This window comes from Benincasa hispida, chromosome 10 (assembly GCF_027475165.1).
Source record: "Benincasa hispida cultivar pf3 chromosome 10, pf3_genome.v1.1, whole genome shotgun sequence".
NCBI classification, from domain to species: Eukaryota; Viridiplantae; Streptophyta; class Magnoliopsida; order Cucurbitales; family Cucurbitaceae; genus Benincasa; species Benincasa hispida.
In genome coordinates, this window is record NC_143487.1 from 11,321,412 (window position 1) to 11,338,119 (window position 16,708).

Genomic DNA, 16,708 nt, shown 5'->3' on the forward strand with positions numbered 1-16,708 from the left:
TCATAAATACATTATAAATCGAACCAATATTTAGTGGTAACTATAATACTAAACATATTTTAAACCACTGTTTAAATCATAATACAATTTTTTAATTTTATACCAAAGGCATCTCTACAAAGACAATGAACAATGAGAATATGGATTCTGATTTATTTAAAAATAAATAAATAAATAGATTCTATTCTATGTTTTGAGATTCATTGAGTTAACACACAACCTAAATTTTACTTAGGAAAACTATTTTTTAGATTATGTGATACAAACAGTACAAATTCTGAAAGCAAAATTTTTATATTTTTAACTTTTAAACTGCAGACATATTAAATAAAATAAAAACATTTAACAATACAATATGTCAGGTTAAAATCAATTACAAAATAACAATTATATAACTTTTTTTTTACATAAACCATATCCATAAATAAATTAATAATAGTTTATTGTCATATATATATGTGTGTGTATATATATATAAAGGATGGTCAATGAAATATCGATGGATAACTATGGTTAGTTTTTATGATGTATAAATATATTGTATCAAAAAAAATTTAAAAATTGGTTTAAATTAGAATATAATTTTTTAATCAGCTTTCGAACATATATATGAAAACATAAAATACTTTTCTTTGAATTTAGATTTTCTATCAAACAGACTCTTATGTTTTGATCGAAACCATGATTTTCAAATTTATACTTTTAGGGAACGTTTGCTGTGCATGTTTGGAATAGTAAAGTGCCAACGGGTTAGGTTTAGGTAGCCTAGGTTTAAGAAAACAGTATTTGGAATGCAAGTTTTAGAAGTCTGTGTTTAAGAAATTTGTGTTTGGAGTGCAGACTTGGGAAGTTTGAAAATGAAGGACAAATTTATAATTTGAGTTTGTAAAATATTTTCTTATATTTAATACATGGTTAGATTTTATATTAGTTCAAACTTATCATCATTAATTATTTTAATATAGTTAAGTTTAAAATAAACTAACAAATTTAGAAAAATATTTGTTTTGTTTTGTTTTTGTTTTTCTTGAAACGGAGATGTGACTAAATTTTTTATAATTTTATTTAATTGATTATTTTAGTGATTTGTTATTTTGATTTTACAAAGTTTTGAGATAAAACTTCATTAATTTTGTAACTTTAACTAATTTGAAAACAATCGATTTTTTTATGTAACATACTAACTTCAAATTGAAATAAATCAGTATAAGTCCTAAATTAAATTATTGAAATATTATAAAATTTTCTTTTGTCAAATTACACTTGAGGAAAAAAATCATAAAGTTTGAGTTTTAATTTTTATTTACAGCTAAGTTGTTAACAACATTTAAATAAATCGGTGTATATTTGACATGTGCATGAATAATACAATTTATATAATATGTTATCTTATGTACCGAATAATATATTTGATGTATATTATATTTTTTGGTATATTTATAAACATGCCAAAAAATAAACAATGATATATGCAATGTATATTTACATTTTTTACTATATTATCAATATATTCGAATTGATTTTCAGCTAGTAGAAATAGAAAATAAATGAATGAAACATTAATTTTAACTAAAGAATGGAAGATGGAGAATTAAAAAAATAATATAATAATAATTATAAAAAGAACTCTAAAAGAAAAAAAAAAAGATTATAAGAAAGTGAAAGTGTATTTTAAAAAATATTATTGTAATTAAATTAAGGGTTTTTTTGGAATGACTTAAAGAAATATTCGACGGGTCGGGTGGTCGGAGATTGGCCGCCAACAATCATTGGAGATGGTGTCCGAAAGTTGGTCGACAAATTTTTTAAATTAAATTAGAAAAAAAAAATAATGGTAACTTATGAATTTGAACATAATTGAATTTATGATGTGTAACCCATCCCATTTAGATTTGCTGTCAAAGAGGTTATCTATTCTATCACTTATCTTAAGATATAAATTTTCAAAAATATATTTGAATCCGTTTTAAAAACCACAACTAGATATGATGATAGGATATAATTTCTTGAAAAAGAAATTTGAAATTGTGAAAAAAAAAACACACCATTTTTTAGAATTAAAACAAAAACCAAATCGTTATATTCGGATTACTTTGTCAGATTCTGCTAACAAATTTATTGTTCTTTTTTTTAAAAAAAGAAAAAAAACAAAAAAACAAAGATAGAGCCAGAGGAATTCCTTTTTGATGATCGTAAAATCAACGGCCCAAATTTCGAGTCAATTATTTTTCTCGTTTAAGAAATTATCTATGTGGCTCACGGTTTTGCTCTGCCAGCGCGGATCCAGTAGTCGTATCACTATCAATTTTAATTTTGAAAATAACAGCCTACGTGGCATTCTATGATTGGTTCATTTGTCTCTCTTTCTCATAATATTTCAACCGCTTTATATATCTATACTGCTGCTTGGAATTGGATCTACTTTATTTTATAATTTTTCCCTCACCGACTTCGATTTCTGTCCCACATTCATTCATTCCCTTCTCTGATTCTCAAAAATCTTCACAGATTCTTCTGCTCAGTACGACAATGGCGAAATCCATTCCTTTCTGTTCTCTTCTTTTCATCTTCGTTTCGCTATTCATCAATGTCTCTTTCTCTTTGGAACTATCACAGCAACTTCCTCCTTCTCCATCCCCCGAATCTCCTGAAAATTCTCCTCCACTACCTTCCCCTACTCCATTCCCTCACGCTCCAGCGAGTTCTCCGGTCGAATCGCCTCTGCATTCTCCTCCTGCGCCTCCTCCCTCAGATCTCACTCACAGTCCATCTCCGTCTCCGTCTCCGTCACCGTCTCCCTCCCCTTCGCCAACGGCCGACAGCGATTTCAGTAACAGTACTTCCAGTGGCGGTGGAGAAGACTCCGAAGCCTCCAAAGGCGGGATGACTGGAGGAAAGAAGGCTGGAATTGCAGTTGGAGTGATTGCTGCTGCGAGTTTCGTTGGAATAGGAGGATTCGTGTACAAGAAGCGTCAAGATAACATTCGTCGATCTCAATATGGGAACGCTGCTAGGTCTTCGTTCTTGTGAGTTATCAGGAACTGAATGGCGATGGTACGGAATTTTCTGCTTAATTAGAAGCGTATAGCATTTCCATATTGATTAACCAGCATTATCATTTTATTTTGATTACGTAGTTTGGTAAACTCATCGTTCAGGAGGTTGCTTGTAGCAATTCGTTCTATAAGCTAATTTTGAGTAGCAGTGTGATTATTTTTCCATACGATAGTTCTTAGCTTCTTGCTCATTCAGTTCGGCATTGCCGCTTTCTTTGTCAATCCGTTTTGTTTCCAAACGTTTCTTTACTATAATATATCTTCTGCCTGCTTTATTTATCTCTTGTTTAATTGCTCAGAAATTTCGGGAATTAGATGTTCGTAGTTCTTACTTGAATTATCAGTGGGGATTCAAATTTATCGATATCCAATTGCGTCTTCCAGTTTTTAATTAAGAATAAATCAATTGTCCTTTTCCATCTATACCAAGGGTTAATATTATTCCAATTTCACAATGGAGAACCTGTGATTTAATAATGCAAACTGCAAACTAACATTAATTTTAGATCTCATTGTTTATATTTGCCAGCATATATTTATTTTAGCTTAAGAAACCTGAATTACACCTTGTGAAAGCGAAATCAACCTCAAATTCACTCTGTGATTTTCTCATGTTCCTTTTATGGACAAATTTGTGTCAAGTCGACAACTTCCAGAACCATGGCATAAAGTCTATACAAGGAAACTATGGTTCAGGAAAAGTCACCACCTAGACTAACGAAAACCATATACAATACATCAAAAAATAAGATAACTCACTTTGGCCAGCACCGTTCCAATTCAACTTCTGGTTAATGTCTGGACAACCGGGTGATGCTGGCGGGGTATAGCATTGTGCAGCGAACTTATAGCTATAGGCGATCGTACCGGTTGTGCTATTCTCTGAGATTCGAGGTGCTGTTGTGGTGATGGTAGCCGCCATCGACTTCTCCATCTTAAAAATTCAACAATAATTGAACTTCCACTCATGATGATGCCAAACCCAGTTAATGTAGCCAGTATGATAGCCAAAACTGCTTGGACACCAACCTGTAAAGCCATTCTTAAACTTAGCAAAATGAAGTCTTGAGTCAAAGCAGTATACATAGAGGGGAGTGATGTAAATAACTATTGGTCTTATTCATATGAAGCATCCTATTATTTGATGCAGTTTCAGATTGCGCCGTACAATAAGTGATGCAGAAGATACCCAGTCCCTGCTAATAAAGCTATGTGGTTTAAACTAATAGGAAAAATAGATAGCTTTAGCTCTTACCACGGAGTAAAATATGTGAGAGAAGAGAACCACCATTGCAAATTGAACTGTTGCATATACCCATATAAATCGTCTTTTCACTACAAAGAAGAATTTTGTTTAGGATTACTAAGCAAACAGTCTGCAATAGCAACAAATAGTCACAGAAGAATCCTGAAGTGAACATATCAGACAATTCGTTTTTCGGGCTTGTTGAATATCAGTGTAATGTAATAGAATAGAAAATACGAAGTGAAAAGATGCTCTACTTCAGCACTATTTCATTGGACATCACTCTATTTTGTCACAACGATTCTGTTTTGTTATAGCTCTAATCAGATTTCGAATACTTAATATTTTCTTATGGATCTTGCTAACCTACCCATAGTTGAAGAGGTCATCGACGAGAGTAGACCCAAAACGCAAGAAAATGGAAGTGAAATGGCAATTGCACTGGTGCCCATTTTTGCAACCTGCATCTGAACATATTACAGAAGACGTGACAAATGATGGATTTAAACTCAAAACTCCATAGTTGCTACTCTTACCAGTAGTTGCTCAAGAAAGCAGAAGTACGCAAGTATGCTAACAATCACAAGCGCGGGAAACTCCTGCCAGACCCTGATTTATTCAAATACAATGGGGAACATTACGGATATGGTAACTCGGGAACGATATACCTATGATAGAGATCAAATAAAGAGAACACTTCAAATTCTGTAACAACAGATAGTTGCTGACCTATATCCATTAACATTATCCTGCTGAGTTCTAGCTACCCCGAATACTTGAGTTCGAATGCTCTGGACCTTTAACAAAGTTACAGGAAGATTTTGAACCTCTTTCTTGCAAACGTCACACGTTTTGTTTCCCTTGATACTAAACCATTTAACTGCACATTCTTGGTGAGCCAGAGCAAGTGCTCCTTTGCAGCTACATTCCATCTTTAAAGTCTCACCTCCTTCACACAATTCAACCATGCAAATTCTACAAACAGCGTCTTCTTCAGCGATGTCTTCACCATTGGCATCTTTAGTTTCTGGACCACGAGATTGAAACGAGACTGACATCACTTACTCATTGAAGAAAACAAACTTTTGTTCTTGATTTGATTCAAAAGAGTTGTTTACACTTAAATGTTGACAGACCAAGAGAACATACATATATATTTTTTGCTTCTCAGCAAGATCATTGGATACTAATACGATCCATGAATATACAATTACCAGTTACCACCTCTTTCCTGTAATTAAATGGGGACAAAACAGTGTAAAGTCTGGTCAAATTACCTATTTCTACTGTCGTCGAAGTATTCAATGTCATATCCCCTTCCTTCGGTCGTGGGGTTGAAGGAATTACACGAAAAAATGAATCTGTCCTCCTTATACTTCTACCCTTGTTATTGACTGGAAGAGAAAGAGAGCGCGATATCCGTTTCTGAGATCCTCTTCTCTGCACAATAGAATTGCAATCTTTGTCAGGTGATGATGCTATGATAATTCAACTAGGTCAGCTTCACCACTTAATAAAACTCAAATTAGCAGGTGCTTACTACTGATTCCTGTTCACTCCCTTTGTTTTCATCATGTGTAGATTCTGGATTAGAATGAGCTATAGGAGTTACAGGTAGTGATGAAGCTTGGTTCGACCTAGGTGTAAACATCGTTGCCACGGACAACAAGGGCTTTAAAGCCTGAGGCTTCTCATGTGTCCCTGAAGACGAAGAAGCCTCAGAAACAAGGCTGGACACGGCCTCAACATCCGAGGAACTTCGGTAAATGAAGCTAAGTTTTGGAAAGAGAGTTTTGATAGATGATTTGCCTCTGGATGAAGATGGCCCTGAAGATCCACTAGCTATAGCATCTGAAGAGGAGGTAGGTGTTAATACAAAATTCACTTTCCTGGGTGTAGGACTTGATGTTGGGGGCATTTTTATCGCAACAAAATCCATCGTTCGAGAAGGTATCTCAAGAAAAAGATTCCTTCTCTTCCAATGGTTAGTCCCTGCCGAGTCCCCAGCCTGAAAAACACCCGAAATGACACACACCACACCATTAAAAACACTAACCTTGCAACAGCAACAAGAATCATACTGAATTTACAACATACAAGAAGATTGAAAACACAAATACCTTCTGGAGAGAATCTGCAACTGTCCCATCACTTGAACTCATAACATTTCCCTCAACAAAACTCATTCTCAAATAATTTCCCTGCAAATCAAGCAAAGACGAACATGAAGATGGAGAAGATTTGCAGAGAAAATAATAAGGGGAAAGAGAAAAGGAAAGAGAATCATGAAGGTTTAGGCAAAGAATGGTGGGCAATTGTGGCCTACTACACCACTTCCCTTAACACTCCACTGCTTATGCTTGGTATTTTCTTAGCTGACTTAACTCAAAAAAAAAAAAAAAAAAAAAACCCACCTTTAGAATCTGATTCTCTATCAAAGAAAGTCCTCTCCTTTCATTGGGAGATTAGTTGATTGAAAATTATGACTAGCATAAGCTTTTCTTTTGAAACAGGGTTTAATCTTTTCTAGTGTAAATTGTTTCCACTATTACCAACCTATGTTTTTGGTTTGTAGTAATGGTGACGTGTGAATTAGTTCAAATCTAAAGAGATTAGCATTTATTTAATGAGGTAGAATTTTATTTTATTTCCTTAGTGGTATGAAATGAATAAAGTAGGAAAAAGGAAATCGAACGAATCTCTTTTTGAGTTGAAACTTTGAGAGAGAGTGTGAGACATTATTATTATTAAGATCAAACTCTAAATATTTTTTGCACCCAAAAATGTAGACGTTTTTCATATGTTATGATTGAGTTGACAGTTGACTTCTCCAATCAATGCCACTTACCATGCTGCCTCTCTTTCTCCTCCCTTTCCTTTTTCCTTTTCTTTTTTAAACGTCAATACTACTCTTAAAAAATTATTGGCTAAATTATATATATATATATATATATATATTGTGACGATGTTTCAAGTACTTCTATTAGGTCACGTTTATCAATCTATAATGAAAATTGGTATAATCATAAATAGAACTACATTGATAGATCTATTGTAATAAGCCAAAATCGCAAATGTAATTGGATATTTTTTATGGTGTTTGTTTAGAATTATGAATTTTATCATATTTATTGTTATTATTAGTTGTAATTTTGGATTAGTTAAGCTTCTGTTATATTTTCTGTTGTATAGATTTGCTTCTGTTATATTTTCTGTTGTATAGATTTTGTTAGTTTTGATTTTTCAGTTACATTATTGGTGTATAAATACTGGCGGTGAGGAAATGATAAAATATGGGAAAATAAATTTTCTTTCCCTTTACTGATATATTCAGTTTTTCCTTATTAATATGATATCAAAAGTTTTTTAAAAACTCTCTCTTCGTCTTCTTCCCTCATGCGACAAACAACCATGAATCTCACCCCTCCTTCGTCCGATCTTCTGCCACCTTCAGTCAGTTTTCCAAACAATATTCAGGCAAACATTCCGACGCCATCTACCCCGTCAATGATTTTACCAATTCCAGCCAAGAATCTTTTTCCATTTCTCATAATAACCCTTACATTTTTCATCACAGCGACATCACAGCGATATCTCTAACCTTGTTCTTGTCATCGAGCCGCTCACCGACACCAATTATGTTACATGGAACCGCTCGATGATTCTTGCTCGCAACAAATTAGGCTTCACCAATGGCTCTCTCATTCAACCCACAAGTGATCTCCTTCCTCTTTGGATTCGGAATAACAATGTTGTGATTGTCTAGATCTTAAACTCTGTTTCAAAGCAAATTTTATCCAACATTCTTTTCACCAATTCTGCTAGGGAGATTTAGCTTGATCTTCAAGATAAGTTTCAGAAAAGGAATGGTCCTCATATTTTTCAATTAAAACATGGGTTGTCTAATCTGAAACAAGAACAAGATTCAGTAACTATGTATTTTTCCAAAATTAAAAGCTTGTGGGATGAATATATTTCTTATCGATCGGGTTGCACATGTGGTAAATGTACTTGTGGTGGTGTTCGATCCACTGACGACTTCATCCAATTTGAATATTTGCTGTGTTTTCTGATGGGCTTGAATGATGAATATAACCATGCTTGTTCCCAAATATTTCTTATGGACCCTCCCCCACCAATCAATAAAGCTTACTCCTTGATTGTTCAACAAGCCTTTGCTCGACCATCACCCGCTGGCACTTTAGCTGTCCACAAGCCTGAAAATAATTCTCAGTCCTAGTTTAACCAAAATCCCAACAATTCATCCAAGCAAAACAAGAATCGACCTGTCTGCACATATTGTCACATTTCTGGCCACACCATTGACAAATGCTACAAGTTGCACGATTATCCGCCCGGTTACAAACCAAGAAACAGAACAACTAATCAAGTTCATAAGGTTCCAAATGCTGCCCCCTCTACTTCAAGCTCGACTGTTGATACTACTCCCACAACACCTACATCCTCTATTAACCTTAACGTTGACACCCTTACTCAGTGTCATAATGTACTTACTATGCTTCAGTTCAAACTTCTTGTTGTTAAGGTTGAAAATGATGTTATTAATCATGTAACAGGTACTTATTCTTCCGATATTCCTTTTGGGGGCTGGATTGTTGACTCCGGTGCTTCTACACATATATTTTTTCAAAAATATATGTTTGCTGATTTGAGGCCTTTTACTAGTTTTGTCCTTCTGCCTAACAAAACACACATACCGATTCATTATGCTGGCTCACTTGTCCTTTTTGGGTCTATAACTCTTCATCATGTGCTATTTGTACCCAAATTTCAATACAATTTATTATCTATTAGTGCTCTCATGTCTGATAACTCTTTGTTTAATTTTCCAATGGATATTGTGATATTCAGGCCAAATCCACTTTGAAGACGATTGGCAGGGATAAACAACATGATGGTTTGTATCTTCTGGAGAATCCATATGAAGCTGTTGATTTTGTACATGCTTCGTCTACTATCAATGTTGTTTCACAATCTTCGACTGAGTTGTGGCATTCCAGGCTTGGTCACCCTTCTCTATCTCGTTTATCTGCTTTAAAGATCATTTTGTCTCTACCATTTCATTACATCATTCACATCTTTGTGAAATCTGTCCGTTGGCAAAACAAAAAAGATTAGCTTTCCAATCACACAATCATCGAGCATCCACTCTTTTTGACACTATACATGCTGATGTTTAGGGACCCCTTTCTACATGTTCATATATTGGTTATAGATAGTTTCTTACTTTGGTTGATGATCATAATAGATATACTTGGGTGTTTTTGATGAAAAAGAAGTCTGATGTTCTTTCTATCATTCTACATCGTTTTGCATATGTAGAAACTCAATACAATAAAAGAATCAAAGTTTTTCGTTCAGACAATGCCCCCGAATTATGTTTTATTGAATTTTTTCTTCAGAAGGGTGTTATTTATCAGTTTTCTTGTGTGGGAAGACCAGAGCAAAACTCTGTTGTTGAGAGAAAACATCAACACATAATGAATGTTGCTCGAGCCCTTTTCTTTCAGTCTCGAGTGTCTTTGCATTTTTGGAGTGAATGTATCCTGACTTGGTCTTCCTCATCAAACGTACTCCATCACCTCTCTTAAGCTGAAGACTCCCTATGAACTTTTACATGCCACGACTGCTTATTACTCTCTTTTTCGAACTTTCGGATGGTTATGTTTTGCATCTACTTTACAGAATGGCCGGACCAAGTTTCAACCACGTGCCACAGCTGCCGTTTTTGTTGGCTATCCACCTGGTATGAAAGCTTATAAGTGTTTGATATTGAAAATAATAGGTTTTTCATATCTCGGGATGTTGTCTTCCATGAATCTTGTTTCCCCTTTCATAAAGTTACTTCCACAAATGAACAACCGGTTTTTCTTCATGACCTTGTTTTACCCAAATCAGTGGCTGTCGATTTTTCTTCTCAGCTCATATATTGTCCAACAGTCAATGAGGAGGCTTCTTTATCCAACACTCCTATCAATGCCCCTACTCCTATTACTTTTCCTTCACCACATAACCAGTCCATCAACAGTCCTAGTGATGCAAGTCTTTCTCTTTCCCTTAGCCCCGCACTCCCTATAAACCAAAATAAATCACCTCATTTACCAACTTTACAGCCTTCTAGTCCTGTCACTTCACAGCCTAGTCTGCCCCTTACCTTTGTCTCTACACCAAATACTTCTCCTTTTATCTCATAGCTTGACATCTCTCAATCCCATCCACCTGTTTCTAATTTTGAAATCCGAAAATCCCATCGCATTTCTAAGCCCCTTCTTACTTATAAGACTACCATTGTAACCTCATTCACTCAACCCTCTTGCCTTTCTCCTCCTCTCGTTATCCCATATCTACAGCCTTATCATATACAAACCTCTCTCCAAATTTTCGAGCTTTTTCCTTGGCTATATCCTCTCATTATGAACCCCAATTTTACCACCAGGCTATCCCTTTTGATCATTGGAAGGAGGCTGTGAGAATTGAGATTCAGGCCATGGAAGACAACGATACTTGGGATGTTGTGGTGCTGCCTCCAACAAAACATACAATCGGCTGCAAATGGGTCTATAAGATCAAGCACAAAGTCGATGGGATAGTAGAACGGTACAAAGCAAGGCTCGTTGCTAAGGGCTATACTCAACAAGAGGGATTGGATTTCATTGAGACTTTTTCTCCTGATGCCAAGTTGGTTACTGTTCGCGTTCTTCTTACTTTGGTTGTCTCTCATAATTGGAATCTCATACAATTAAATGTTAATAATGCATTCCTCCATGGTGATTTGTTTGAGGAAGTATATATGGATCTACCTCTTGGTTACAAGCTTTCGGGTTCTTCTCATTCAAATGGTAAGCTTGTCTGCAAACTCAAAAAATCCATCTACGGTTTGAAACAAGCCTCGCGACAGTGGTTTGCCAAGTTTTCTGATGTTTTGATTGAGCAAGGCTTCACTCAATCGAAAGCTGACTATTCTCTGTTTGTTCGAGGTCAAGGTAATTCCTTTATTGCTATCCTTGTTTATGTTGATGATATAGTCATCACAGAAGCAAATTTACAACAGCTCAATCAGCTCAAGTTATTGTTGCATAGTCGTTTTAAGCTCAAAGATCTTGGTGATCTCAAATCTTTCTTAGGCCTCGAGCTAACACGATCCCATACAAGTATCTCTATTTCTCAAAGGCACTATACTCTTCAATTGTTGGAAGAGTCTGGCTTGTTAAGTGCTAAACCTGTTTCTATTCCTATAGATCCTAATCAAGCAGTCATATATCTTGCTACTAATCTACATATATCTTGCTACTAATCTAACTTTTCATCTATCATCTATCATCTTTTGTGATAATCAAGCAGTCATATATCTTGCTACTAATCTAACTTTTCATGAGAGAACTAAGCATATAGAGCTTGATTGTCATTTTGTCATAGACAAAGTTAACTTTTCATGAGAGAACTAAGCATATAGAGCTTGATTGTCATTTTGTCATAGACAAAGTTACTGAGGATTCTCTTAAACTTTTGTCTGATCAGTCTAAGGGACAGCTCGCTGATATTTTTACAAAGCTCTACCTGCTCCTGCTTACTTTTCCATTTTATGCAAGTTGGGTATAATCAATTTATATGGTCCAACTTGAGGGGATATTAGTTAAGCTTTTGTTATATTTTCTGTTATATAGATTTGCTTCTGTTATATTTTCTGTTGTATAGATTTTGTTAGTTTTGATTTTTCAGTTACATTATTGGTGTATAAATACTGGCGGTGAGGAAATGATAAAATATGGGAAAATAAATTTTCTTTCCCTTTACTGATATATTTAGTTTTTCCTTATTAATATGATATCAAAAGTTTTTTAAAAACTCTCTCTTCGTCTTCTTCCCTCATGCGACAAACAACCATGAATCTCACCCCTCCTTCGTCCGATCTTCTGCCACCTTCAGTCAGTTTTCCAGACAATATTCTGGCAAACATTCCGACGCCATCTACCCCGTCAATGATTTTACCAATTTCAGCCAAGAATCTTTTTCCATTTCTCATAATAACCCTTACATTTTTCATCACAGCGACATCACAGCGATATCTCTAACCTTGTTCTTGTCACCGAGCCGCTCACCGACACCAATTATGTTACATGGAACCGCTCGATGATTCTTGCTCGCAACAAATTAGGCTTCACCAATGGCTCTCTCATTCAACCCACAAGTGATCTCCTTCCTCTTTGGATTCGGAATAACAATGTTGTGATTGTCTAGATCTTAAACTCTGTTTCAAAGCAAATTTTATCCAACATTCTTTTCACCAATTCTGCTAGGGAGATTTAGCTTGATCTTCAAGATAAGTTTCAGAAAAGGAATGGTCCTCATATTTTTCAATTAAAACATGGGTTGTCTAATCTGAAACAAGAACAAGATTCAGTAACTATGTATTTTTCCAAAATTAAAAGCTTGTGGGATGAATATATTTCTTATCGACCGGGTTGCACATGTGGTAAATGTACTTGTGGTGGTGTTCGATCCACTAACGACTTCATCCAATTTGAATATTTGCTGTATTTTCTGATGGGCTTGAATGATGAATATAACCATGCTTGTTCCCAGATATTTCTTATGGACTCTCCCCCACCAATCAATAAAGCTTACTCCTTGATTGTTCAACAAGCCTTTGCTCGACCATCACCCGCTGGCACTTTAGCTGTCCACAAGCCTGAAAATAATTCTCAGTCCTAGTTTAACCAAAATCCCAACAATTCATCCAAGCAAAACAAGAATCGACCTGTCTGCACATATTGTCACATTTCTGGCCACACCATTGACAAATGCTACAAGTTGCACGATTATCCGCCCGGTTACAAACCAAGAAACAGAACAACTAATCAAGTTCATAAGGTTCCAAATGCTGCCCCCTCTACTTCAAGCTCGACTGTTGATACTACTCCCACAACACCTACATCCTCTATTAACCTTAACGATGACACCCTTACTCAGTGTCATAATGTACTTACTATGCTTCAGTTCAAACTTCTTGTTGTTAAGGTTGAAAATGATGTTATTAATCATGTAACAGGTACTTATTCTTCCGATATTCCTTTTGGGGGCTGGATTGTTGACTCCGGTGCTTCTACACATATATTTTTTCAAAAATATATGTTTGCCGATTTGAGGCCTTTTACTAGTTTTGTCCTTCTGCCTAACAAAACACACATACCGATTCATTATGCTGGCTCACTTGTCCTTTTTGGGTCTATAACTCTTCATCATGTGCTATTTGTACCCAAATTTCAATACAATTTATTATCTATTAGTGCTCTCATGTCTGATAACTCTTTGTTTAATTTTCCAATGGATATTGTGATATTCAGGCCAAATCCACTTTGAAGACGATTGGCAGGGATAAACAACATGATGGTTTGTATCTTCTGGAGAATCCATATGAAGCTGTTGATTTTGTACATGCTTCGTCTACTATCAATGTTGTTTCACAATCTTCGACTGAGTTGTGGCATTCCAGGCTTGGTCACCCTTCTCTATCTCGTTTATCTGCTTTAAAGATCATTTTGTCTCTACCATTTCATTACATCATTCACATCTTTGTGAAATCTGTCCGTTGGCAAAACAAAAAAGATTAGCTTTCCAATCACACAATCATCGAGCATCCACTCTTTTTGACACTATACATGCTGATGTTTAGGGACCCATTTCTACATGTTCATATGCTGGTTATAGATATTTTCTTACTTTGGTTGATGATCATAGTTGATACACTTAGGTGTTTTTGATGATCATAGTGGTGAGGAAATGATAAAATATGAGAAAATTACTTTTCTTTCCCTTTACTGATATATTCAGTTTTTCCTTATTAATAGTTATACCTTTGAGGGTCAAACAACAACTGTAAATGTGTCAAAATTCATAATTTTTCCTTTGGGACAGTAACAATAATGGTAACGATAATGATCCGAACGCAATTGGTTTGAGCATCCTTCACTCGTCAATCCGTTTGCATTTTTTAATTACAAATTTGGAAGTGGACCCTAAATATCAATGGGTGCAAAACACAAATAAACAACACCAAAGGTAATTAAATGAGACCCATTTTTCACATTATCGTTTTCACTAGAGTAAACGTGACTTTACTTTGAAAGTTGAAATATTATTCTTGAAATTTCATAAATGTTTTAAAACTATTATTGGAATGGAAATTATTATAGAACTTCCTACAGTAATTGATATGTAGAATGGTGTAGTAATCCAAAATTTTGTCTTAAATCAATCATTTCACGTCTCAATTTTTGTTCGAAGTTTTAAAGAACTGTTAATCCAAGATACTTTTGAAAGGTTAATAAAAAGGATAATTACAGCTTTTGAAAGTATGTACATACTTGAAACAAATTACGAGGTATATATATATACAGTTTAACCAATTTTTTGCACATTTTCCCGTTTTAAAAGTTTGCAATATCCTCCCCCTAATGAACGCTGAACGCACTGTCTATAGAGGGTCTCAACCATTTTTTGACATCTTGTGCAATGTATTTTTGCCACATATCTTTCTATTTGTTTTTTCGGATAATAGATAATCGAAATCTTTGAATGTCAAAAATTATGGATGTTCAAAATTACAAGTATTTGATATCTTTAGATAACTATATTTGTTTTGTAGAAATATTTTTATAAATATTTAGGAATACTTGACTAATTGTGTTTGTTTTGTAGGATTTCTCCTTGAAATATCTTAAATTTACATAATGTCCCAAAAATTTCCTCTTGGCTATTTGTTAATTTATTAACTTATAATTAATAATTAATATAATTTTAACTTATATAACATATATTTTTTCATTCATTTGATTTTTTAAAATTAATGTTATATTTCTATACGTTATTTTTCTCAATAAAATAATCCATATTAACTCAAGATTTTTTATAAAAATAAATATTAATATTAATTTAAATTTGAATATCTCCCTAATTTTTTTTTTAAAAAACTACGATATAATTAAGAAAAAAGTTTTATTTATTTATGCATGTATGTATGTGTGTATGTAGTTGACACAATTTATGTATAAAAAGGGTATATAATAAAAGAAAAAAAAAAAGGATGGGTAAAAGAGTAAAAAGGGGGTCCTTTCAACATGAAAATTGGAAAAACTATGTTTTTTTAGAGTATCTAAAACACTCGAGAAGCCCTCCGTAGAGGTATTCTAGAATGCTCAAGAATATCTAGATTTTCTAGCATCTTATATTACTCAAAAACATACACAATAATTAAGTTACTCACTACATGGGAATCTTGGATGCCCAAAACAAATGGTTTCTTCAGTTTTTTTATATTTTGAAAATTGTATTTGTTTTTTGCAATTTCTTTTACAATAGTTTTTCTCTTTTTCCAAAAAAGGAAAATATTGAATTCTACAAATTTCAAAAATAAAACTAAGATCTTGAAGGGAAAAAAAAGTCTTGAAAACTCGAATAAAAGATAGATAACTAAATAAGAAAACCTATAGATAGAAGTAGTATAGATAACTAATGTAAGCATATTTTATAGCTAATATGAGTATAGCTCAATTGACATATACTTATATTATTAACCTTGAAGTCTAAGATTCGATTTCTGTTCCGTTGTAATTTTAAAAAATAATAATAAATTATAAGTTTACTATTATAATAAAAACTCATAAAAAAATCAAATGATTTTTAAATGAGACATTTGAAAGTAGTTTTGAAAAAAATTGTTTTTATTTGTTAAGTTTGATTAAAAATTCAAATGAGTTGTTAAGATGAAAAAAATATATCAAAGAAACCATGAAAAAATTAGGCCGAGAACTACGAAGTTCTTGTCAAATCAAACTTTACCAATTTGGTTTTGATTAAAAATGATGGAGGAAAAAAAAAAAGCAATTACTTTATAATTAAATTTCAAGGAGAAACATTTTAATTTCCATTATTTTATTGCCAAACTTTGTTAGTTTTATTAGATTTCGTGGAGGTAGAAAGAAATAGCAATTTATCTTATCTAATCAACTTTTTTTTTCTTTATGATTTTTTTTTTCTGGGCAACTTTTTCTTTCTTTATGATTTTTTTTTTCTGGGCAACTTTTTCAGCTCCTTCTACTTCCAATAACAATTTTCTTTTATCCCTTTGTATGATTTATTAACCTTTTTGGTTCATGTCCTTTCAATCTCAGTTTACTATTAACTTGTTCTCCCCTACTTTTTCAAGAGATATTAATTATTCTTATTACTTTACCAATTTAGGGGTGTTCATTGTTTGTTTTGGTTCGGTAACCAAACCAATCCGAACTAAAAATTTTGATTTTGGATATATACAAAATCGAACCGCAAATATTCCTTTCCATTTTCAGTTATACATATATATAAACAATTCTATTCAGCTTTGGAT

The 16,708-nt window shown here is 33.7% G+C and overlaps 2 protein-coding genes across 7 annotated transcripts; one reads left to right on the forward strand and one right to left on the reverse strand.

Annotated features, from left to right (window-relative positions):
• Positions 1-2,405: 2,405 nt before the first annotated feature.
• On the forward strand, positions 2,406-3,335 carry LOC120088335 (uncharacterized). The gene has a single exon (XM_039045558.2). It carries the CDS (start codon positions 2,530-2,532, stop codon positions 3,028-3,030), a length of 501 nt encoding a protein of 166 aa, XP_038901486.1. The 5' UTR covers positions 2,406-2,529; the 3' UTR covers positions 3,031-3,335.
• Positions 3,336-3,626: 291 nt separating this feature from the next.
• On the reverse strand, positions 3,627-6,960 carry LOC120088334 (uncharacterized). Of its 6 annotated transcripts, none has more exons than XM_090306186.1 (9): positions 6,717-6,960; positions 6,423-6,503; positions 5,843-6,310; positions 5,580-5,742; positions 5,032-5,329; positions 4,839-4,911; positions 4,673-4,763; positions 4,312-4,391; positions 3,627-4,085 (listed from the first exon to the last, which is right to left on the reverse strand). In XM_090306186.1, the coding sequence occupies exons 2-9, from the start codon at positions 6,486-6,488 to the stop codon at positions 3,837-3,839; spliced, it is 1,488 nt and encodes a 495-aa protein (XP_090162312.1). In that variant the 5' UTR covers positions 6,489-6,503; positions 6,717-6,960; the 3' UTR covers positions 3,627-3,836. The 6 variants fall into 6 exon arrangements, with proteins under 6 accessions (XP_090162312.1, XP_090162310.1, XP_090162313.1 ...); XM_090306184.1 differs by having other exon boundaries at positions 4,673-4,769; positions 6,717-6,896; XM_090306187.1 differs by lacking the exon at positions 6,717-6,960 and having other exon boundaries at positions 5,843-6,003; positions 6,112-6,310; positions 6,423-6,654.
• Positions 6,961-16,708: the final 9,748 nt, after the last annotated feature.

Excerpts from the sequence above, each read along its gene's own strand:
- LOC120088335 (XM_039045558.2), top strand. The coding sequence starts at position 2,530 with ATGGCGAAATCCATTCCTTTCTGTTCTCTTCTTTTCATCTTCGTTTCG.
- LOC120088334 (XM_090306184.1), bottom strand. The coding sequence starts at position 6,488 with ATGAGTTTTGTTGAGGGAAATGTTATGAGTTCAAGTGATGGGACAGTT. Across the intron at positions 4,392-4,672 it reads GATGACCTCTTCAACTATGG|TGAAAAGACGATTTATATGG; the intron begins GTAGGTTAGCAA and ends TCTTCTTTGTAG. Across the intron at positions 4,086-4,311 it reads CTCACATATTTTACTCCGTG|GTTGGTGTCCAAGCAGTTTT; the intron begins GTAAGAGCTAAA and ends ATGGCTTTACAG.